Below are 25,211 nucleotides of genomic sequence, written 5' to 3'. Positions count from 1 at the left end.
ACTGCAGTTAATGAAAACCTGATTTGTGGACCGAACAGTAACATTTTTTGCTGAGTTAAAGGAAGAGTGTAAAATAAAACTAAGGTGCTAAGTAATGTCAGTGAAAATGTTTTTATTTGCTGCTAATCCTTCTTGTCACATGTATTTGTTTTTGTTTGGAGTAATCTTTTATAGTTTTGTAAATACGCTATATATAAATGTGTAAATTAAAGAGTTATTTGTACAGTCTGTCTTAAACTATTAGTTAAATGTTTATTATAAGAAATGGGATATTTTCAAAGCCTTTCTAAAGAAACTTGCACTGTGGTGAAGGTGTGGCAAATCCTTCTCTTTGTAAGCATTCTGTGTGTTGAAAGCCAATTCAGGGGTCACTGAAAGCAGTTACGGAGTCACAAGACAGTTAGTTGAAGGGAGAGGCAGAGGCAGACTGCATGCTTGGAGTGCTGCTATTTGGATGTCTTGCCAGGAGGGGGTGCTCTGTGCTGTTAGAATCAACTCAGGAAGAAGTTTTCAGGATTAGTGCGCAGTGAACAATTGGAGTAAGGACTCTGAAGAAGTCCTAGGAAGCTGTGGAAGTAGGTACGAAGTTGGGGGATGTGTGGGGGCTCAGTAGAAACTTTGCGAGTATTAATCCTTCCGTGCAGCTGAGAGAGTGAAGATTGTTTGTACCGTACAGCTGAGCAAGCTTCAAGGTCAGGGAAAGCCTGTGGACAAAGCAAGATTGGTGAAAGGTAGGAGTTGTGCCAGTCAGAAAATGCGGAGTGCAGTTTCTGAGCAAAGGGATATGTAGACCCAGGATAAGGGGGTGATTGGCGAGAAGAAGAGCATTTGTTGAATATTGGAATGGATCATAAGAGGGGGTTTCAAGGCCGGAACAACAAAGGTTGTTGAGTTGGAGTCCTTTGTGAGATTTTGTGAAATTTAATGATCCACCATGTCATTCACATCTTGGAGAGAGCTACGAGCAATCCATGAGGTCTGACTGGATCCCATTTTGTTATTGGATGTGAGCTGTGTAAATGCAGTGTAATACTTCATGTCAATTCTGGGTGTTCAAAATAAGGAGGACAAGTATTGTAGATTGTATTACTGTTGTATAATAAAGACGTGTTTGTTGGAAACATCGGAAATGTGGGTCTTTTTTAAAATTAAATCTCCTGGATATGGCCTTTTATCTTCTTTTAAAAACAAAAGGTTCCTGATACCTCACCAGGTGCCAGTATCAAGTTGGCAATCTAAGGCCATAATATAATTTTGTAATCTTGCCTGGGATCATAAGAATCTTAACCAAGCCTTTAAAAAAAAACTAATTATTGATTTGAATTAAGGTTCGCTAACTTATAATCATTTGTTGCAGGTTTGAATAAGTGATTCTCAGAATAACATTATGTAAAGCATATTAAGTACTATCATGATACTACATGTTACTTCTAATTTGGCTTCTGTATTAGCTTATTTAGTAATGTTTAGTCTGAGAATGACTGATTATTTTACTAAAAATGGCAGTCTAAACTTTCATACATTGCCTGGAATGTGTGCAATGCTTTAACAGTGTATTGACGCCTCACTATTCCTTTTAAATCCAACTTTGATCTGCATAAAATGACCGCAAGACATTGTTCCACTTTATTAACCATTTTTTTTACACCAGTTGAGGTTATAATTACTACAATTTGGATGATTTGGGGATGCCTGAATTGGACTGGGGTGTACAAAGTTAAAAATCACACAACACCAAATTTACTGTAAATTTTTGCTATAAATTCTGTGTGTTAGGATTGAGCCCTACACTACCACCTGATGAAGGAGCGACGCTCCAAAAGCTAATGTGCTTCCAATTAAACCTGTTGGACTATAACTTGGTGTTGTGTGATTTTTGACTGTGGGAAGGTCAGGGTCATGCTTGTGCACAGACCAGAAGAGTTCTGCAAAACGATCACCCAGTCTGTGTTTGGTTTCTCCAAAGTAGAGTGGGCTACATTGGGTGCAGCAAATACAATACACAACAATACTCTACATTGGAGAAGCCAAACGCAGACTGGGTGACCACTTTGCAGAACACCTCCAGTCTGTGTGCAGACATGACACGACCTTCCCGTAGCCGGTCACTTTAACACAGCATTCTGCTTGCATGCCCCCTTGTCTGTTCTTGATATGCAGCAGTGTTCCAATGAATCACAGCACAAACTGGAAGAACAACATCTTAGCTTCAGACTGGGCACTTTTCAGCCTTCTGGACTTAATTTGAAGATGTTGAACTCAATTCTCCAATTTCTTCTCTTCCGTTTAGCTTTCCTTATGTTCTCCCATTCCATCCCTTTCCCTTAGCTTTACTTGTTTCATTCTATGTTAGCATGTCCTCTCTCTCCTTCCCCCACCCCAGTCAGACTGTCTGCCCTTTCAGATCTGGCAGGTAGATACGCCATTGTGCAAGCATTCTCAATGTGAACTGTCAACATCTTTTCTCCCCAGCACGCTACACCTTGACCCCCCAACTACAGCACAAATGCTGTCCCCTGCACATTCCACTTCAGCTCTGATGAACAGTAATCTAGACTTGAAACGTTAGCTTGCTCTCTCTCCATGGTTGCTGTCTGACCCACTGCGATCTCCAGCATTTGTTTTTTTTTGGTACAGCTTCCAGCATCTGCAGTAATTTGCATCTACTTTAGATGGGACAATGTTGCAATTTGCATTTCCTCACTGGTGGATAAACCTATAAGCCTTGCACTTGGAATTCCATGTATAGTGTCATTGCATAATTTGCACCCTCACCTTCCTTGTCACAGGAAGACACGTTTTTGCTACTCGAAGTAGGATATTTAACCCAATGGTTGTGAATATCCCCTCAATACATGATATGGAGGTGCCTGGTGTTGAACTGGGGTGGACAAAGGTAAAAATCACACAACACCAGGTTATAGTCCAGCAGGTTCATTTAGAAGTATTAGCTTTCAGAGTGCTGATCCTTCATCAGCCATCTAGTGGGGCAGGATCATAAGACACAGAAGTTACAGCAAAATATCACAAAGCCATGCAGTTAAAAGGATATATTTAACAACATAGATTGCTGTTAAGTCTTTCATCTTTTAGAATGGGTTGCAGGCTTCAGTTCAATAATGGGTAAATCCCAGGACTTCTTTTAAGTCGCATTCTCGAGATATCTTAAGATTTTATATTTTAAAAAAGTGGCATTTGAGCTCAGACAATTTACTTCCAAATAAACCTGTTGGACTATAACCTGCTCTGTGATTTTTAACTCAATACATGATTTGGAGGTGTCAGTGTTTGACTGGGGTGTACAAAGAATCACACAACACCAGGTTATCGTCCAACAGGTTTATTTGGAAGCACTAGCTTTCTGAGCGCTGCTCCTTCATCAGGTGTAGCTCACAGAGTTTAGAGCAAAAGTTTACAGTGTGATGCAACTGAAATTATCCATTGCAAAAGACCTGGATTGTTTGTTGAGTCTCTCATCTTTTAGAATGGCAATGTTGATCACTCTAACTCAATACGTGACGCGGAGGTGCCTGGGGTTGGATTGGGGTGCACCCCCCCCAAGTTAGAAATTACACAACACCAGGCGATAGGGTCCGACAGCTTTTGAGTCATAACCAACTTTGCCCTCAATACAGGACAGTGGCACTGGCGCAGGACCGCCCCTTGGGGGCACTGTGCGGAGCATGCGCAGAGTCAGCGATGGGGGAGAGGCACGTCTGCGGCCGGGTGAGGGCGCGGCAGCGTAGGTGGGGGAAGGGGCGGGGTCGGCGCGGGGAGAGTTTCTAAAGACACAGAGAAGGCTTCATTCCAGACCAGGGACTTCGTTTTTGCAGTCCCGGGTCGTTGTTTTTTTTCCCCTTTGCTGTCCTCTCCACACCCAACCCCGAGACCAGGCCTCGGACCAGGTATGCTATCGTGGACGCGCGTGGGAGCATGCGCAGACATTGCCATTGACGCCACAAAAGGAGTGGGTGGGGCTCCGGTGCCCTGGAAGGGGGCGGGGCTTCGTGGGGAGCAGGGTGTTCTCAGCAGATTCGGGCAGCGCCCCAAGGCCATGCAGCCCATTCAGTGGGTGAGGCTGCAAGCCCCTGGATAGTTCCCTGAAGAAACTACCACTCGACGTCTGGTCACACCTCTGCCCCATGGCTGATCTTTGCTTGTCCAGTGTGGAAGGGGGTGAGTAACTGGGAGGGAGGGAGAGAGGGACGATCTTCGTTTGGACCTGCAGAGATTTCCCAGCACGTCCACCTACTTCACTTGCTGCCTCTGTTGTTCTCTATGTGGTCTCCTCTACATCAGGGAAGACAGGTCGCCAACGCGTGGAACGGTTTGGGGGAATCTCCGGGACACGCACCCCACTGCCCTGTGGCCGACCATTTCAACCCCACTTCCCCCACGGGCATGCAAGTCCTGGGCCGCCTCCACCACCAAATCAAATCAACACACCAACTGGAGGTAGAACACCTCATCTTCTGCCTTGGGGCCTTTCAACCACAGGGCATCAACATCGACTTCACTAGTTTCCCGATCTCCCCTCCCCTCTCCACTTCATCCCATATCCAGCCCTCCCACTCGGCACCACCCTCCTGAACTGTCATACCTGTCCATCTTCCGTCCCACCTATCTGCTCCAATTTCTCCACTGACCTATCGCACTTACCCCCCCGCCTGAAACACCTATCGCTGTCCACCTGCCTTCCCCCCAAGCCCAGCCCCACTTCCATATTTATCTTTCATTCCCTTTACCCCACCATATTCCTGATGAAGGTCTCATGCCCGAGACATCGACTCGTCTGCTCCTCGGATGCTGCCTGACCTGCTGTGCTTTTCCAGCACCACCCCTTTCGACTCTGACTCTCCAGCATCTGTAGTCCTTGCTTTTTCCTATTGGCTGAAGTTATGGAATAGCATCAGTCTATCAAGCCTGCTTCCCCATGGTACAGCATGATCTGCCTGCTCTTCAGTAACAGGTTGCCAATGTCTCTTTCATGATCTTGTCTGTTCCCAGATAATCCTCTTGAGGGTGTTCTGTGGTCTCCACTAATACACTTGACACCTTCCACATCCACAGGGCATCTCAGGGGATACAGTATCTCAGAGGAACTGGAAATAACTTTTTTCCAGTTTAGTAAGGAATGCTTCCTTTTGGTCCGCTGCTTACTTTGACTTCTTTTAGTTTGACTGGAGCATATGTTTGGGTGAACAAGAGCAGAAAAGTTACTCCAATAAAACTAGAAAAATCTGACCTGGATTCCTTTCCTGGACTGATTATAATACTGATGCTGTCAACTCCTTTTACAGGAGATTAGGAGGTGATTTGCAAATGGAAAACTTAAAGGAACATCATATCAAGAAGTGAACTCAATTCAGCAGGACCTAAATATTTCGAATGTCGAAGGAATAATATTGGCCTGCTTATGAGAGACAGACACACAGCAGAGTGAGTGTTCCAGTGAACTGCTTATGGAAAGAGCTTAAACCAATTACACAGACTGATAAAAACGCTCATCTAACGGGAAGAGACCATACACCTGCTCTGTGTGCAGACAAAGCTTCCGCTGATCATCAAACCTGGAGACACATAAGGACACCAGTACCACGGAGAAACCATGGAAATGTGGGTTTTGCGACAAGAGGTTCAAATTCCCGTCCAAGCTTGAGATTCATCGACGCAGTCACACTGGGGAAAGGCCATTCCCTTGCTCTGTTTGTGGGAAGGAATTTATGAATGAATCTCACCTTATTGCCCACCAAGTAGTTCACACTGAAACACGACCCTTCAAATGTTCCGATTGTGAGAAGAGCTTTAAAAATGCAGGGGGTCTGTTGGCTCACCAGCGATTTCACACTGAAGAGAGGCCCTTCAGCTGCAGTTACTGTGGGAAGGGATTCACCCGGTCATCCAGGCTTACCGAGCACCAGCGGGTTCACACTGGGGAGAGACCGTTCACCTGCTCCAAGTGTGGGAAGGGGTTCACTTGTTTGACCAGCCTCAATTCGCACCTGTTTGTTCACACTGATCAGAAACCATTTCGGTGTTCTTGCTGTGAGAAATGCTTTAAAAGTACAGGTGATCTGCTCCAACATCAGCGGGTTCACACTGGGGAGCGGCCATTCACCTGCTCAGAATGTGGGAAAGGGTTCGCACATTCCTCCCACTTACTGAGGCACCAGCCGGTTCACAGCGGAGAGAGGCCGTTCGCCTGCTCTGTGTGCGGAAAGGGATTCGCTCAGTCATCCACCCTGCTGAGGCACCAGTTAGTTCACACTGACGAGAGACCTTTTCAATGTCCAGCCTGCGGGAAGTGCTATAAAAGTTCTCGGGAACTGGTGTCCCATCAACGTGTTCACACTGATGAGAGACCTTTCCGGTGCTCCCAGTGTGAAACTTGCTTCAGAAGATCTTCTCAACTCACTGCGCACCAGCGGATTCACACTGGGGAGAGGCCATTCATGTGTTCTGACTGTGGAAAGGGATTTGCTCAGTCATCCAACCTGCAGAAACACCAGCGAGTTCACAAGTAACTGCAGTGATTATCTTTTGCTGTTAATCACTACCACATACTTTGGTATTTGTCAATTATCCAAGAGTTTGCTCTCTTCATTAACTTTAGTTATTGTCGCTTTATGACTAAGGGGGTGGTTTGAAGTCTTCTTTGCCTATTTGTTACAGAATTGGGAGGCATTTGCAATGAGAACCCAAGATTGATATCTTTGAGCTCATGTCTCAGTTCCTAGTCATTTTGTGAAGTTCCCATTAAATCAGACATTTGCTCATCATTGACCATTTACTTTTCCTTTAGTTGTTCATTATCTGGTGGGTTTTTTTTAAACTTTTGTTTTCTGCTGTGTTTAAATCTTGGAAACAGTTTGTTACCTTTTATATTTTAAAGGCAAAATTAATAAAGAAGAACATAATGTACTCAGAAAATACTAATTTCGAGAAGTTTCCTTGGGTATAGTTAAGTCTAAAGGATTATATAATTGCAAAATTAAACACATTGCTGCAAAATTACATTTACTTAAACCAACTAAAACACACCAGCACAAGGATATTCCTGTAGTTATAATTTCTTTATCAAGGCTAACAAGCCAGGAGTATACTATCTCTGTCTTATTCAACCTCTGAAGTCTGGGTATGGCTAGTCGTAAGTTAAACGGAGGCTCCTCGCCCTTAACAGTGGTAACTCTAAAACATTAGGTTATCATTTTCACTTTAATCACAATTCCATGGTGCACTTCTGTATCAAATGAAGCTAAACAAGGTCTTGCTATTACAGGATGAATATCCGTATTGCCTATACTTAAGCAGAATAACGTAATTTAATTGTGTGATAGAATATTGCTTGGAAACAAGACAGGGGCTTGATATAAAGTTTTGAATACTATATTGTGAAGAATTTCTTTTGTTTTCTTGGATCCAAGGGAGGACGGGAAAAATTTCTGGCTGTAACAGTCTGCTCCTTTCTTTGAGGAATTTTAGGTGTTGGAGGTGATTTCCTCAAATTCCAGGAGCAGCAATTACTGTTTTATATGCTGCTACGTTGCTTTGGAACTTTGGGGGGGAAAAAAAGTCAAAACAACAGCAGTTTTAAAAGGGAGAAGAACAGACAAAGGAAGCACATGGTGAGATCAATGCAGGAGAGAGAGAGAGAAAGAAACTGACACTACAGTGTATCTGCATAGTTACTGCCTTTGCTGTTTGAATTCACGTATCACTGGACATTGGAGTGTGTCTGGGAAAATTAACAAACAGTGAAATTCACAACTGATCTTGGAGGAACTGTTTGGGCAAAGCTCACAGCACAGAAGGAGATAAGTGAATTATTTTAATTGTGTGGGTTCTTTCTTGATTATATGTTTTTTGAGATATATCTCTTGATTAAATTTAAAATATAAGCCTTAGCTATTAATTTAACCTGGGGCAGTGTTTTATAGAAGAATAAGATGGTGTTATTTTCTGGGTCTGTAGATTGTGAAGGAGCAAAAATGGCCTTTAGCAGAGTGATATGTGCTTCTTGTCAGGTGTGGGAGTTTAAAAGAGTTTAAGGGTTACTGCAGATTGCAATAAATGCTGTGGTTGTGAATCCTATCAGATTGAATGGATCGGTTGGAGAGACAGTTAGTGGCAATGAGGAATTTGCAACAGCAACAGTATGTGATGGTTGGCAGTTATGGGAAGGGGGAAAAGTCTCAGATACAGTCACATAGATGGGTTAACTCCAGGAAAGGTAAGAGAGGTAGGCAGCTAGTGCAGGAGTCTTCTGTGGCTATCCCCATTTAAAACAGGTATGCTGTTTTGGAAAATGTAGGGGGTGATCAATTCACAGGGGAACGTAGCACAAACAGCCAAGTTTCTGGTATTGCGACTGGCTCTAATGCAACGAGGGGTTCGTCAGGTTCCAAGAGATCAATTGTGTTCGGGGACTCTCTAGTCCAAGATACAGACAAACGTTTCTGTGGCCAGCAGCAAAACATCAGAATGATGTGTTGCTTCCCTGGTGCCAGGATCAAGGATGTCTCAGAGAGGGTGCAGAATGTTCTCAAGGGGGAGAGGGGCCAGCAGGAGGTTATTGTACACATTGGAACCAACGACATAGGAAGGGAAAAGATTGAGATTCTCTAGGGAGATTACAGAGAGTTAGGCAGCAATTTAAAAAGGAGATCCTTGAGAGTAGTAATATCTGGATTACTCCCGGTGCTATGAACTAGTGAAGGCAGGAATAGGAGGATAGAGCAGATGAATGCATGGCTAAGGAGCTCGTGTATGGGAGAAGGATTCACAAATTTGGATTATTGGAATCTCTTCTGGGGTAGAAGTGACCTGTACAAGAAGGACAGATTGCACATAAATTGGAAGGGGACTAAGAGACTGGCAGGGAGATTTGCTAGAGCTGCTTGGGAGGATTTAAACTAGTGAGATGAGGGGTGGGAGCCAGAGAGATAGTGAGGAAAGAGATCAATCTGAGACTGGTACAGTTGAGAACAGAAGCGAGTCAAACAGTCAGGGCAGGCAGCGACAAGGCAGGACTAATAAATTAAACTGCATTTATTTCAATGCAAGGGGCCTAACAGGGAAAGCAGGTGAACTCAGGGCATGGTTAGGAACATGGGACTGGGATATCATAGCAATTACAGAAACATGGCTCAGTGATGGGCAGGACTGGCAGCTTAATGTTCCAGGATACAAATGCTACAGGAAGAATAGAAAGGGAGTCAAGAGAGGAGGGGGAGTGGCATTTTTGATAAGGGATAGCATTACAGCTGCACTGAGGGAGGTTATTCCTGGAAATACATCCAGGGAAGTTATTTGGGTGGAACTGAGAATTAAGCAAGGGATGATCACCTTATTGGGATTGTATTAGAGACACCCCAATAGTCAGAGCGAAATTGAGAAACAAACTTGTAGGAATAAAAGAATGACTAGGGTAGGAATAGGTCCAGTCAAGGATAGTAGTGGGAAGTTGCGTGTGGAGGCGGAAGAGATTGGGGAGACACTGAATGAATACTTTTCTGCAGTATTTACTCAGGAACAGGGCATTGTCGTCGATGCGAACACTGAGTCACAAATAAGTAGAATGGAAGGCTTTGAGGTATGTAGAGAAGAGGTGTTGGAAATCCTGGAAAAGGTGAAAATAGATAAGTCCCCTGGGCCTGATGGCATTTATCCTAGGATTCTCTGGGAAATGGAGTGCAAAGATAAACCACAACTTTGTTTCCCTGTCATAGATTCTCCTTTATTTGACAGCCCAATTTTAGTCTCTCGACCACTGCAGGCTTTCAGCTACAGATGCCCCACGTTCCTCTGAAAGGCGCTCTATAAATGTATCATGTTGTTGTTACTGAAACTCATTTGGAACTACGTATTTGAAACCTTCTTTAAAAATCATTGATTTATATTATGACTTTCACAACATTATAATGTAGCAAATATTTCACAACGATTGAAGTATGTATGAAGTGTAATCACAGTGATAATGTAGGAATTATGACAACAATTAGTACACAAGCAGCTCCCAAAAATTGCAATGTGCCAAAAACTGCAGGAGCAATTTATCTTCATTGTGCCTTTACTATAATGTAGGACTTCACTGCTCTTCCCAGATATTTTCATTGATAGGTAAATGTTCGCCTTCACACTAGAGAAAAAACTTCTTATTCCCTTCAAAATCGTATCCATGGTATCAGTGGGGGAGCACTTTGGGGCCAGCGACCATAATTATATTCGTTTTAAAATGGTGATGGAAAAGGATAGACCAGATCTAAAAGTTGAAGTTCTAAATTGGAGAAAGGCCAATTTTGACGGTATTAGGCAAGAACTTTCAAAAGCTGATTGGAGGCAGATGTTCACAGGTAAAGGGACGGCTGGAAAATGGGAAGCCTTCAGAAATGAGATAACAAGAATCCAGAGAAAGTATATTCCTGTTAGGGTGAAAGGAAAGGCTGGTAGGTATAGGGAATGCTGGATGACTAAAGAAATTTGAGGGTTTGGTTAAGAAAAAGAAGGAAGCATATGTCAGGTATGGACAGGATTATCGAGGGAATCCTTAGAAGAGTATAAAGGAAGTAGGAGTACACCTAAGAGGGAAATCAGGAGGTCAAAAAGGGGACATGAGACAGCTTTGGCAAATAGAATTAAGGAATATCCAAAGGTTTTTTACGAATACATTAAGGACAAAAGGGTAACTAGAGAGAGAATAGAGCCCCGCACAGATCAGCGAGGCAGCATTTGTGTGGATTTGCAGTAAATGGGGGAGATACTAAATGAGTATTTTGCATCAGTATTTACTATGGAAAAGGATATGGAAGATATAGAATGTAGGGAAATAGATGGTGACACCTTGAAAAATGTCCATATTACAGAGGAGGATGTCTTGAAACACATAACAGTGGATAAATCACTAGGACCTGCTCAGGTGTACCCGAAAACTCTGTGGGAAGCTAGAGAAGTGATTACTGAGCCTCTTGCTGAGATATTTGTATCATCGATAGTCACAGGTGAGGTGCCGGAAGACTGGAGGTTGGCTAACGTGGTGCCACTGTTTAAGAAGGGCGGTAAAGACAAGCCAGGGAACTATAGACCGGTGAGCCCTACGTCGGTGGTAGGCAGGTTGTTGGAGGGAATCTTGAGGGACAGGATGTACATGTATTTGGAAACGCAAGAACTGATTAGGGATAGTCAACATGGCTTTGTGCGTGGGAAATCATGTCTCACAAACTTGATTGAGTTTTTTGGAGAAGTAACAAAGAGGATTGATGAGGGCAGAGCAGTAGATGTGACCTATATGGACTTCAGTAAGGCATTCGACAAGATTCCCCATGGGAGACTGATTAGCAAGGTTAGATCTCACTGAATACAGGGAGAACTATCCATTTGGATACAGAACTGGCTCAAAGGTAGAAGACAGAGGGTGTTGGTGGTGGTTTATTTTTCAGATTGGAGGCCTGTGACCAGTGGAGTGCCACAAGGATCGGTGCTGGGCCCTCTACTTTTTGTCATTTATATCAATGATTTGGATGCGAGCATAAGAGGTACTGTTAGTAAGTTTGCAGATGACACCAAAATTGGAGGTGTAGTGGACAGCAAAGAAGATTACCTCAGATTACAACAGGATCTTGATCAGATGGGCCAATGGGCTGAGAAATGGCAGATGGAGTTTAATTCGGATAAATGCGAGGTGCTGCATTTGGGAAAGCAAATCTTAGCAGGACTTATACACTTAATTTTAAGGTCCTAGGGAGTGTTACTGAACAAAAGACCTTGGAGTGCAGGTTCATAGTTCCTTGAAAGTGGAGTCGCAGGTACTTAGGATATTGAAGGCAGCTTTTGGTATGCTTTCCTTTATTGGTCAGAGTATTGAGTACAGGAGTTGAGAGTTGCAGCTGTACAGGTCATTGCTTAGGCCACTGTTGGAATATTGTGTGCACATCTGGTCTCCTTCCTATCGGAAAGATGTTGTGAAACTTGAAAGGGTTCAGAAAAGATTTACGCGGATGTGGCCAGAGTTGGAGGATTTGAGCTATAAGGAGAGACTGAACAGGCTGGGGCTGTTTTCCCTGCAACGTCGGAGGCTGAGGGGCAACCTTATAGAGGTTTACAAAATTATGAGGGACATGAATAGAATAACTAGACAAAGTCTTTTTCCTGAGGTCGGGGAGTCCAGATCTGCAGGGCATTTTTTTTTAGGGTGAGAAGGGAAAGATATAAAAGAGACCTAAGGGGCAACCTTTTCACACAGAGGGTGGTATATGTATGGAATGAGCTGCCAGAGGATGTGGTGGAGGCTGGTACAATTGCAGCATTTAGGAGGTATTTGGATGGGTATATGAATAGGAAGGGTTTGGAGGGATATGGGCCGGGTGCTGGCAGGTGGGACTAGATAGGGTTGGGATATCTGGACGGCATGGATGGGTTGGACTGAAGGGACTCTTTCCATGCTGTACATCTCTATGACTCTAAGTCAATCATAAAATGTTAATTTCCGTACTAATCCTACATTCTGCTGATGTGAATAACCTCCAGCCCAGTTATGGGGTGAGTACTGTGGATTAAGTTAAATAAATCAGCTTTTTATTAAAAACACAATGTGGTGAATCTTGTTGTAAGTTTGTTTTGAAGTTGCTTCCTGTCTCCTCCATGCTCACATCAATGACGTGTGTGAGGAGCTCATCAAGCTTTTTTGTCACGAAAGTAGAGACAATCTGATTTGGTGTCTCTGCTGCTCCCCTCCCTTTCATGAGGCCAAACCACCCTCCGAGTTGAAAAGCAGAAAAGCTCCACGCCTGGCAGCATCTGTGGAGAGAAATCAGAGTTCATGTTTCGGATTGAGTGACACTTTCCAGCATCTGCAGTTCTCTCAGTTTTTAATAATTATTTGTTGTTATTACGATGCTTTAAACTCTCAGAATTGTTCCACAGAACATGTTTAAATCAGATTGCATTAAAACTTAGAAATGATGCTTGCAAATTGCATAAAGTTCTTGCCCTGAGACCTGAATCTCCATCTTTAGTTAGTTCTCTCCCATCTCACATCTCCATTTGTCCACAGGACCCACTCCTGGTCTATTCCCACTAATCTGCTCTCTCTCTCTTCTCTCTCTTATCTTTCTATCTCTCCCATTCAAATCTGCCATCATCACCCTCTCCGCCATAAACAAACCCTTGATCCCACTGTCTTGCAAATTACTGTCAACTCTGAACTCCCTGATAATTTTGTCACCTCCCAAATCTGTGCAATCTTTCTCAGAACTCTACATCTGAATTCAGCTATTTGACACTACCAGAATAGCTCCTCGCAATCCCACAAATGGCATCATGTGAGCAGATCTCTCTGAACTATGACAAAACCTGTGTTTATTTGAGTTACATTTCTGCAGACTCATTCAGTGATCACTGTAGATCCCACTGAGCTATGACACAAGTTGTGTCTGAGTTACATTTTCTCCTCTGCAGTGATCAGACCTCACTGAATTGTGACACAAGCCATGTCTATCTGAGTGACATTTATACAGACTCACTCACTCATTCAATTATCAGTCCCACTGAAATATGATATAAGTTGTGTCCAGCTGAATTACATTTACAGTGATACAGACTCATTCACTTGGTGATCAGGTCTTGCTGAATTATAACAACTGCAGCAAATTTTAATTCTGGCAAGTTCTTTGCATAATAAAATAATACAAGGCATTTCACAGGAAGGTAAGACAATATTAGGTTAAGGAAGTAAGTGAAGTAGTGTTATGAAGGTATAGATGTTTACTGTACCTTTACGAGAGTTGAAAAGTTAGTAAAGACTGACAGCACAAACCAAGGTATCAATGTCGAAATAAATAGCAGCTGCTGCGTTGCCATGAAACAAAAACAAACTCTAATTCAGCCAATCAGTTTAAATTATGTCCCAAGATACCAAAATACAATCAAATTTGGAATTAGTATTTTGATAATATTAAAACCAATGAAATGGTCCGATGTTTTGGGGCATAAAACAAGACATTTTGAACAGTTAGGGGGAGAACTGCCAAAGACCAACAAATGCAGACTGCTACCTGAAGAGCTCTCTGAAAGGTACCTGTCTGTGGGGAGTTTGTGCAGCAGAACATTGAGGCTGACCTGGAGAGAATCTGTAGAGGAAAATCTACAAAGGAGAAGCGGCAAACCTGACTGATTTTTTTTTTGTATGTCTTAATCAGGATTTTGTTATCGGACTAGTATTGTAGAGCGGGAGGTGAAAGATAGGATTAATAGAAAGGAGTTGTAAATAGTTGTTGGTTTTAATATTCTGTGTTGGACTTAAAGTAAAAATTAACAACTTTATTCTTTAAGTAGTGACCTCTGAGATAGTTCTTTGCCTCTCAAATTTTAACAGATTACAGCATGAGGTGAATTATTTCTGTGTGGCTGGTTTAAATTCGCAGAGGGGTTTACCCCGTGTCATAACAAGTAGAAAGGTGGAGAGGTTTGGGGAGGACAGACTAGGGCATAATATCCAGGCCACTGAAAACACAGTCATCAAAGGTGGAGTCATTATAATTGGGGTAAAGGATATTGAGTAATTGTGTTTCATGTGCGTCGGCCCTCAAGGTCCAAATCTGAGCTTTGAAACGTAGAATCCTCCAGTACAGAAGAGGCCATTATTTCTATAACACCGAAATTATGCGACCTAACTTGTCCCATGTTTCCGCACTAGGCCCATAGCTTTGACTCGTATGATACTTCAAATGCTCATCTAAATACTTTGTAAAAATTGTGAGGGTTCCTGTCCTCCCAGGGAGTGGACCATCTATTAGCGGAGACGTAGCAAATTGGTGGGGTAATATCAGTGAAGTTGTAATCCTACACCCAAGGTGTTCATGCTGTGGGGAGATGGATTCAAATTACACCACTGCAAATTTGAACGCAATTTTTTAAAAAGCCTAGAGTTAAAAAAGCTAGCCTAATCAATGTTTATTGTCATAAAAGTCCATCCTGCTCAGTAGTGTGCTTTCACACAGGATATGGGTCGTCCTTACCTTGAGTAGGAAAGTCTTACTGCAATTATACAAGGTGTTGATAAAATCACACCTGGAGCACTGAGAACAGTTTTGGCTCACTTATTTAAGGAAAGATATCATTTTGTTGGAGGTAGTTCAGGGCAGGTTCACCAGGATGATGCCTGATGTGGAGGGATTGTCCAGAGCAAATGCTAAATGGGTTGGAGCTGTATTCATTGGTGCAGAATGAGAAGTCATCTCATTGAAATCTATCGGATTTTATAAGGTCCTTGACAGGCTAGATACTGAGAGGATGTTTCCCCTCATGGGAGGGTCTAGCAGCTAAGAGTGTGGTCTCAGAATAAAGGTGCGACAATTGAAGACTGAGCTGAAGAGGAATTTCTTCTCGGAGGTTTGAGTGTTCTTTGGAATTCCATGCTACAGAGAGCTGTGGGAGCAGAGCCCTTGTGTATGTTAAAGCTGAGATAGATAGATAGGTTCTTGATCAGTAGGGGAATCCCAGGCTATTGGGAAAACCCAGCAAAATACAACGTGGGGAATGTCAGATCAGCTGTGATCCTATTGATGGTTAAGGAGGCTTGATAAGCCAAATGCCCTACTTCAATCCCTTTTTCTTGTGGTCTTACAATGCAATTCAAGACACAGCAATGACACTGTGCCCCAGGTAATGGGGGATCAGCATTAAATGCTGGCCTATCCAGTGACACTCAGATCCCATGATTGAAATTTTTAAAAAACCCTGTTCTCAGAGAGTTACCATTCTCTGTAGAAACAACTTGTACGCTCTGTGTTGATTGACACCATTAAAAGTGAGTTGAAGTAAAGGACTGCGGATGCTGGAGACTTGAAACAAAAACAGAAATAGCTGGGGAAACTCAGCAGGTCTGGTCGCATCTGTGTGGAGAAAGCAGAGCTCATTTTTCAAGTTGGCGACTCTTCATCAGCACTGACAGCAGCTAGAGGAAAAGAAATTATATTGAACAGAAGGTGGGAGGGAGGAAGGATGTAGAGGGAAAGAGGTGAGCTGAAAAAAAATCATAAAATCCCAATAATGCAGGTGTCCATCCCAATCTTCCAAAGAGCATCCCATCCCTCTATCCTGTATTTCCCATGGCTAATCTTGCACAGCCTTGGACACTATAGCATGGCCAATCCACCTAACCTGTACATCTTTGGACTGCAGGTGGAAACCCATGCAGACACGGGGAGAATGTCTATTTGGAGTTTGCACAGTCACAGAGGGTGGAATCAAACCCAGGTCCCTGGCACTATAAGGTAGTGGTGCTAACCCGGGCCATCATGCCACCCTGTACTCAATACTCTGACCAATAAAGGAAAGCATACCAAATGCCTTCTTCAGTATCCTATCTACCTATGACTCCACTTTCAAGGAGCTATGAACCTGCACTCCAAGGTCTCTTTGTTCAGCAACACTCCCTAGGACCTTACCATTAAGTGTATAAGTCCTGCTAAGATTTGCTTTCCCAAAATGCAGCACCTCGCATTTATCTGAATTAAATTCCATCTGACACTCCTCAGCCCATTGGCCCATCTGGTCCAGATCCTGTTGTCATCTGAGGTAACCCTCTTCGCTGTCCACTACACCTCCAATTTTGGTGTCATCTGCAAACATACTAACCTGTACCCCTTATGCTCGCATCCAAATCATATATGTAAATGACAAAAAGTAAAGGACCCAGCACCGATCCTTGTGGCACTCCACTGGTCACAGGCCTCCAGTCTGAAAAACAACCCTCTACTATCACCCTCGGTCTTCTACCTTTGAGCCACTTCTGTATCCAAATGGCTAGTTCTCCCTTTATTCCATGAGATCTAACCTTGCTTATCAGTCTCCCATGGGGAACCTTGTCGAATGCCTTACTGAAGTCCATATAGATCACACCTACTGCTCTGCCCTCATCAATCTTCTTTGTTACTTCTCCAAAAAACTCAATCAAGTTTGTGAGACATGATTTCCCACGCACAAAGCCATGTTGACTATCCCTAATCAGTCATTGTCTTTCCAAGTAAATGTACATCCTGTCCCTCAGGAATCCCTCCAACAACTTGCCCACCACTGAGGTCAGGCTCACTGGTCTATAGTTCCCTGGCTTGTCTTTACCGCCCTTCTTAAACAGTGGCACTATGTTTGCCAATCTCTAGTCATCCGGCACCTCACCTGTGACTATCGATGATCCAAATATCTCAGCAAGAGGTCCAGCAATCACTTCTCTAGCTATCCATTGTTTACGTGGAATCTGTTCGGGATCCAACAGCTGACCACCGGCCCCTACCTCAGGGCAAAAGGTCTGGGTTCAAAAGCCACATGTCCCATAGGTTTTTCACAGCATATCCAAAAAAGGTGATTAACAATAAAATCATTTTACAACATGAAACCACTGGCAAGCAGATGGTAAGCTGGTCCCTGGCGGTGTGAGGCAGCAATGCTAACCACTGTGCCACTTTGCCATCCCTCATTTACACCCACACTTCCAGCTGATGGGATCGAAGCGTCTCTTCTCCTTTGTTTTATTTGATATTTGACTTCTTCGACCAAGCTTCTGAAACCTGGTTTGGGAGATGGGGGCACTCTGGAAGTGTACTTCAGTGTGTAAAAAGTTCCATAAGAATGCAAGTTGTTGTTGTTATTGCCTTACACTGGGAGAATCGGGGAATGTCACGAAATATTTTAAGTCCTCAGACTACAGGGGCCAGTCACTTTCTGGCTAAAAACGTGAAACTATCGTTTCACTTGCTCTGAGCCAATAAGGGGAATAACACCTTTCTTACCCACCAGGATGAATGATCACTTTCACCCCTGGAGGTGGTGGACAAGACGCAGAACACCGCGCACGCTCCAGCTCACAATGAGGACCGGATGATTGACAGCGGGTTCGGACCAATAGGAGGAGTGTGGCCAGTGCTGGAGGACGGAGCGAATGCAGGTGGTCTTCCAACCAATCGGAGCGATGCGGGCGGGGCTACACCGACCGTTGCGTCACCACCCCACCCCGCCGAAGGAGACTCTGCGCAGGCGCCGCGTCGCCGCAACTGAAAGATGGCCGAGTTCGCGCGAGCTGCGGGCGTTGGCGAATGGATAGTGGCCGCAGGCGAGAAATAAAGTCAGTGTGAACTAAGAGGTTTCATCGGCGATCGGTGTCAGCCGTCAGACCTGGATTAGAAACGCCCCGGGCCCGCGTTTGCAGCTAACGGCAAAAAGGCCGCGGGCCTCAGGCGGTAACAGGTCCGGGTTACCGTCGCCATCTTTCTTGGGGGGCAGTGTTCAGTGAACGTGTGCGCGGCCGCCATATTTATAGGGGGCAAGGCTCTGCAGGGCGCCTGCGTTAACCTTCCTTTGTTATGGGTCTGGATGGGGACTTGCACGTAGAAAATTCAAACCTTGAGAAAGGTTTGTCGCCTCTGGATTTCTGTCGTAAACTTACTGAGATGGTTGAAGAATATGTTTACTGGGAAAGGAAGTTTGGAGCTGGTTGAATGCTGAGCCAAAGGAGTGGCTTCAGCAGCTCTTAACCAGCCTGTTACACTCCATATGTTTAGTGGAGGGGAAGTTCTTCCAACTTGTTCAGAGCTTTTTTTATTAGCTGTTGCAGCCTTGCAGGTTGGGGCTGCCAATTGGGGTTCGGCCCCACTGTAGCACTGCTTCAAGGATTATGATCCTTCAGACCAGATTCTCGCAGTACCAGGCTTGTCCAATGTTCTTAAACCTGCGAAGATAACACCTAACCAGTGCTCTGTTTCCCCTCTGCCCTCCCTTATCATCTCTCTGTCATTGTCTACTTTCTTCCAACTCAAATTTAGGGATATATTTTAGCTCTGTTTCGTATTTTGCTGTTACTTTCTCAGACCTTGTCTAAATGAGATTTGTACTGCTGTTCATCCCTGATCATGTGCTGCTGACTTGCTAGCTTTATGCTCCCTCAATATGTTTCAGAGTCAAGAATCCTTTTTCCAGCATGGGAGTCCATTTCCCTTCTGTTTCTGAGAACTAAGTTCAGCGCTGTTTTATTTCCTGTTTTCCCTCTGTTTTAACTCTGTTTTTCTCTCTCTGACAGACACCAGCAAGCATTGCCAGTACTCAGTTGCCTGTGACGACGATAATGATGATGTTTGACCTTCTTGAACCACTGCAGTCGTGTGGTGGAGGTGCTCCCACAGTGTTGTTTGGTAAGTTGTAACAGAATATTCATCCAGTGTTGAAGGGTTAATGATATATGTCCAATCACTTGTGTTTTTGTCGTGTATCAAATTTAATAACATGTTCCAAGGAATTTCACAGAAATGTGTTAGAGGAATATTTGACACTGAATTACTGCAGGAATATTAGGCCAAGTGACCAAAATCTTTGCCAGGCGATTAGGTTTTAAGGAGAATCTTGAAGGAGGAAGAAGAAGCTGAGAGGTTTTGGGTGGGAATTCCAGATGAAATGGCCACCAGTGGTGAAGCGAATAATAAACACACTGTTGGAGGCTGAAACTAAATGAGAAGCAGAGATCTCGAAGGTTGAGTGGCATGAAGAGAGTGCAAAGATGGGGCTGGTCGCAGCCATAAAAGAAATTGAGAATGAGAATTCTAAAATGTTTCTGCTTTCAATTGGGAGCCTTCAAGGTCAGTGAGCACGGGAATGCTAGGTGAACGAGACCTGGTGTAAGTAAGCACACAGACAGCAGAGGTTTGGCTGACTGGGTGTCTTTAGGACAAAAGGGGATTAGAGGAAACAGGTTTAGAACTGAACTGAGAAGGAACTAGCGAGTTTTGAGAAGATTTGTAGTTCAGGTTGAGGTTTTGGATGTAGGTTTGCTCACTGAGCTGAAAGGTTAATTTCCAGACATTTCGTTACCCTACTAGGTAATATCTTCAGTGGGCCTCGGGCGAAGCATTGCTGAAAATTTTTGCTTTCTATTTATATGTTTGGGTTTCTTTGGGTTGGTGATGTTGTTATTTCCTGTGGTGAAGTCACTTCCTGTTCCTTTTCTCAGCGGATGGTAGATGGGGTCTAACTCGATATGTTTGTTGATAGAGTTCCAGTTGGAATGAGAAGGAACTTCATCACCCAGAGGGTTATTAATCTATGGAATTCCTTGCCGAGGGAAGTAGTTGACACTGCTTCAGTAATTGCTTTTAAAGCTAAGGCAGATACATTTTTGAAAATTAAAAGGAATTAAGGGATGTGGTGAAAACGCAGGTAAGTGGAGCTGAGTACATGAAAAGATTGCCCATGATGTTATTAAATGGCGGAGCAGGCTCGATGGGCTGAACGGCCTACTCCTGCTCCTAGTTCTTATGTTCTTCAGTCTAAAGGTAACAAAGGAAACGATGAGAGTTTCAGCAGCAGGTATCAGTGATATTGCTGAGGTGGAAATAGGTGATCGCACCGATGATTGGGATTTGTGGTTGGAAGCTCACCTTGAGTTGAAGTTTTTTACCTTTGGTTGTGAATAGTCTGGTTCAGCCTCAGACAATGGGAGAGGGATGGGGGTCAGTGGCGAGAGTACAGTTTGGTAAAGACAATGGCTTCAGTCTTCCTGATATTTAAACAGAGTACATTTCGGCTCATCTGCTACCAAATGTCAGACGAGACAGGACAGTGTGTGACTTAGAGAGCTTAATGTTCATCTACCTGTGAGCTGGGTCCTTATAGGTGGCAGAGGTTTAGGGTTTGAGAGATTCTGTCAGTGTTGTAGTTGATTTGTTCACATATAAATATCCCTTTCCATCATTATCTGCCTCACCGACCACTGCCTCTCTCTCTACTCAACTCAAAGCCAGAGTGTTGTGCAGGTCTGGTCTGGGTGGCAAATTCCCTCTCCTGATGGATATTACTGAACCAGTGGGGGTTTTTCTCCCATCTTTTCCTGGCCTCTCATGTTTCCAGATTAATTCAGCTCAATTTCACAACCTGTCTGTGTTTTTGAGGGTTTTCTCTCACTCCCTTTTCTTTTCCTGTTTTTAAACATTTCACAGAATATTAGAAGGGAAGGACTTGCAGTCGGGAAACCCAAGTCGAACATCGCATCAGAGTCTGACACAGAGTCGTGCAATTTATCGAGGCCCGAGATTTTGAACATGGAAGGAGAAAGCACTGTACACAGTGGGGAGAGACCATACACGTGTTCCGTGTGTGGGCAAGCCTTCAGCCGAGCGTCTGGCTTGTCAGAACACAAATGGAGTCACAACGGAGGAAAGCCGTGGAAATGTGAGGACTGTGGGAAGGGCTTCATTTCCCCGTCGAAGCTGGAAGCTCATCGGCGCACTCACACCGGGGAGAGGCCATTCCCCTGCTCCGTCTGTGACAAGAGATTTGCCCTGCCCGCTGACTTGCTGAGACACCAACGCGTTCACACCGACGAAAGACCTTTCCAGTGCCCGGACTGCGCCAAGTGCTACAAAAGCTCTGGGGAGCTGATGCGCCATCAACGTGTTCACACGGATGAGAGACCGTTCCGGTGCTCTCTGTGCGGCTCCGGGTTCCGGACCTCTCCGGACCTCACTGTCCACCAGCGCGTCCACACCGGGGAGAGGCCGTTCACGTGCTCCCTGTGCGGGAAGGGATTCACTCAGTCCTCCAGCCTGATGACACACTACCGCGTTCACACCGGGGAAAAGCCGTTCATCTGCTCCATGTGCGGGAAGGGCTTCACCTCCTCGTTCAACCTGCTGACGCACCAGCGGGTTCACACCGAGGAGTCCCCGTTCAGGTGCTCCCCCTGCGGGATTCGCTTCAAGCACTCCTCTCAACTCGTCGCACACCAGAGACTTCACAGCGGGGAGAGGCCGTTCACCTGCTCCAAGTGTGGGAAGGGATTCACTCAGTCGTACAACCTGCTGATCCACCAGCGAGTTCACACTGGGGAGAGGCCGTTCACCTGCGCCAAGTGTGGCAAGGGGTTCACTTGTTCATCCCACCTGCTGAGGCACCAGCGGGTTCACAAGTGATGTGGATGTTGCTTTGCTAAATCGCACACTTAGAAGGGACGTAAGAGCATTGGATACGTCTTTCAAGTTAATAACACACTGGCGCCAGGTAGGATGTGCCTGAGAACACTGATGGAAGTGAGAGTGGAAATTGTGGAAGGTGTGGCCATAAATTTTCAATCTTCCTTCCATGGTGATGTACCAAGGGACTGGAGCATTGCAGAAGTTATGCCTTAGAAAGCGGTGAGTGCAGCAACCACAGGCCAAACAGCCTAACCTTGTCAAAACAATAATTTGGGACAAACGTAATAGTAGCATTGGGAATTGTTAGGGAGGATTAGCACCAATTCATTGTGAGAAAATTGTGTTCAACTCACTTGCTGGAATCTTTTGATGAGGTGTGTTGAAGAGGGTAGTGCTTTTACTGTGGTGTACATGAGCTTCCAAAAGGCATTATTGATAGTGCCACCCAATAGACTTCTGAACAAAATTGGAGCTGGCTGATTGAAAGGGGCAGTGACAAGGGGAGTGCAGAATTGACTGGACATAGGAACAGGAGGAGTCCATTCGGTCCTTCGAGTCTGCTCCACCATTCATCACAATCATGGCTGATCGTCTAACTTAATCCTACTTCCTCCCCATATCCTTTGATCCCAGTCAGCCCAAGTGCTATATCTAGCCGTCTCTTGAATACCTTCAATATTTTGGCATCAACTACTTTCTATGGGAATGCATTCCACAGGTGAAGAAATGTCTCCTCATCTCAGTCCTAAATGGTCTATCCTGAATTCTGATGAAGAGCTTCTGCTCATAAAGTTGACTCTGTGCTCGAAGGCATTCGAAATGCTGCCTGACCTGCTGTGCTTTTCCATCTACCCTGTCTGGGCCTGTTAGAACTTTATGTCTGTATGATATCGTTCCCCTTCATTCACCTGAGTGAAAACAGTCTGGGTGGGTTACTCTTCAGAGGGTTGGTGTGGATTCGTTGGGACAAAGGGCCTGTTTCTACAATGTAGGGAATCTTGGAAAATCTAAATCTCTCATCTGTTGGATATTGTTGGTGGGGGAAGGGTTGACCTTTCAGGGGAAAGCAGCAGTAACCAGGTCAGTGGGAATGGGTAAAAATAAACAGGACCTTAGTGATAGGAGACTGGATAGTCGGGGGGAAAGACAGGAGATTCTGTGTCCGCACACAGGGATCCAGGATGGTGTGCTGCCTCCCAGGTACCAGGGTCTAGGATGTCTTGGAGCGGCTGTGTAATATTCTCAAAGGGGAGAGTGAGCAGCCAGAAGTCATTGTGCACGTTGGAACAAATGACACAGGTAGGAATAGGGATGAGGTCCTGCAGAGAGATTATAAATAGCTAGTGGGAAAGTTAAAGACCAGGACCTCGTCAGTGGTAATCTCCGGATTACTTCCAGTGCCACGTACGAGTGAGTGCAAGAACAGGAGGATTTGGCGGATGAATGCTTGGCTAAAGAATTGGTGCAGGGGGCAGGGATTCAGATTCTTAGACCATTGCAATCTTCTCTGAGGCAGAGGTGACCTGTTCAAAAGGGGAAGTTAGTGGTGATATCTTGGGGACAGTCAATATCACAGTAGAGGTGGTGTTGCATGTATCAGAATGTATGAAGGTGGATAAATATCCTGGTGCTGACCAGATATATGCAAGAACACTGCAAGGGGCTCGAGGAGTAATTGCAGGGGATCTGGCTGATACTTTTGCATCGTCGTGACCCACAAGTGCAGTCCCGGAAGTCTGGAGGGTAGTGAATGTTGTGCCATTATTGAAGAACCAGGAAATTATAGACCAGTAAGCTTAACATCTGTGGTGCGTACGTTACTTGAGAAGATTTTGAGAAATAAGATAAACACGTATTTGGAAAGACAGGGTTTGATTAGGAATAGTCAGCATGGCTTTGTGCGTGGGTGATGATGCCTCCCAAATTTGTTAGAGTTCTTTGAACTGACCAGGAGGGTTGATGAGGGCAATGCGGTACATATAGTCGATGTGAATTTCAGTAAGGCCTTTTGGTAAGGTTCCATATGATAGGCTGCTCTGGAAGGTTAGATCACATGGAATCCAGGGTGAGGTTGGTAAATTGGATGCACAGTTGGCTTGATGGTAGTAAGCAGAGAGTAATAGTGGAAGGACGTTTGTTTAACTTGAGGCCTGTGACTAGAGGGGTGTCTCAGGGGTCGGTTCTGGGCCCATTGCTGTTTGTTATCTACAGAGGAACCTATTTCGTTCGGATAATTGAGTTATTCGGTTAATGGATTTCCTCTGGGGCTCAGAGTTTTCTGTGAAGATTATCTGGGGAAGGGGGGTTTAAGGTTCACCTCTGTATGGAACTCCAGGGAAAGTGTGGGGCAGAGAGGGGGGGCAGGAGGTAAGTCATTTAGAGACGGTGCCTGGACTGTCCTGGACTGTTCTCGGCAGCATTTCAGTGAGCCAAGTTCATTTTTAATCATAGTACCCGCAAACAAAAGACGCAATCAGGGTTGAAACAGCTCTTTGGCGTAATGTTTCTATTAGGACCTTGAGATCCCCTTCGGATAATCTGATATTCGGATAATCGAGTTTCCTCTGTATATCAATGGTTTGCATAAGAATGTACAAGGCATGATTAGTAAGTTTGACACTAAAATAGGCAGTGTCATGGACAGTGAGGAAGGTTGTCAGAAATTGCAGCAGGACCTTGCTCAACTGGGGAAGTGGGCCGAGAAATGACAAATAGAGTTTAATATAGATAAATGTGAGGAAAGTCAAATCAAGGTAGGAGTTTTATTGAGAATGGTAGGGCCTTAACAAGTCACCTATAGCAAGGAGACCAAAACTGAACACACTCCTCCAAGTGTGGCCTCCCCAACGTCCTGTACAACTGCAACATAACTTCCCAGCTTCTCGACTCAGTTCCCTGACTAATGAAGGCCAGTGTGCCTAAAGCCTTCATCACTGCCCTGTCTACCTGGGACTCTACTTTCAGAGAACCAAGTCACCTCTATCCTGTCAGATGATGTCTTGATGGCTCCACTTAACTGCTGAGATGGGCCTTTGCATTGGACGCTTTCATCTCAATGTTAACCATTCACCCAACCCCTGCTGAGGAGGCTTGGTCACATAACTGTGGAATTTAAGACATTAAGTATGTGTCAGCTCTGGGGCCCAGGTTGCTTCACACTGCATCCACTGATGATATCAAAAGCTGGGCTATAAAAATGAAGGCTCCGGCCTGTTAAAAGCAGTCGTAACTTGCAGAGAACGGGAACGCAAGTTCATCAAT

The 25,211-nt window shown here is 44.6% G+C and overlaps 1 protein-coding gene across 1 annotated transcript in view; it reads left to right on the top strand.

Annotated features, from left to right (window-relative positions):
* LOC122543636 (zinc finger protein 850-like) overlaps positions 1 to 22,545 on the top strand; it is a 52,912-nt gene extending 30,367 nt beyond the window's left edge. Inside the window, exons 4-7 of the mRNA XM_043682458.1 lie at positions 3,636 to 3,742; positions 5,563 to 6,520; positions 17,900 to 18,119; positions 20,976 to 22,545. Of these exons, the coding sequence (XP_043538393.1) occupies positions 3,636 to 3,742; positions 5,563 to 6,520; positions 17,900 to 18,119; positions 20,976 to 21,947 (2,257 nt within the window). The 3' untranslated portion in view covers positions 21,948 to 22,545. The remainder of the gene's footprint in view (positions 1 to 3,635; positions 3,743 to 5,562; positions 6,521 to 17,899; positions 18,120 to 20,975) is intronic.
* The last annotated feature ends 2,666 nt before the right edge of the window (positions 22,546 to 25,211 follow it).

The sequence above is a fragment of the Chiloscyllium plagiosum genome, chromosome 44 (assembly GCF_004010195.1).
Source record: "Chiloscyllium plagiosum isolate BGI_BamShark_2017 chromosome 44, ASM401019v2, whole genome shotgun sequence".
NCBI lineage: Eukaryota > Metazoa > Chordata > Chondrichthyes > Orectolobiformes > Hemiscylliidae > Chiloscyllium > Chiloscyllium plagiosum.
Note: the sequence above shows the minus strand (reverse complement) of the source record. Positions and strands in the feature narration are given on the sequence as shown.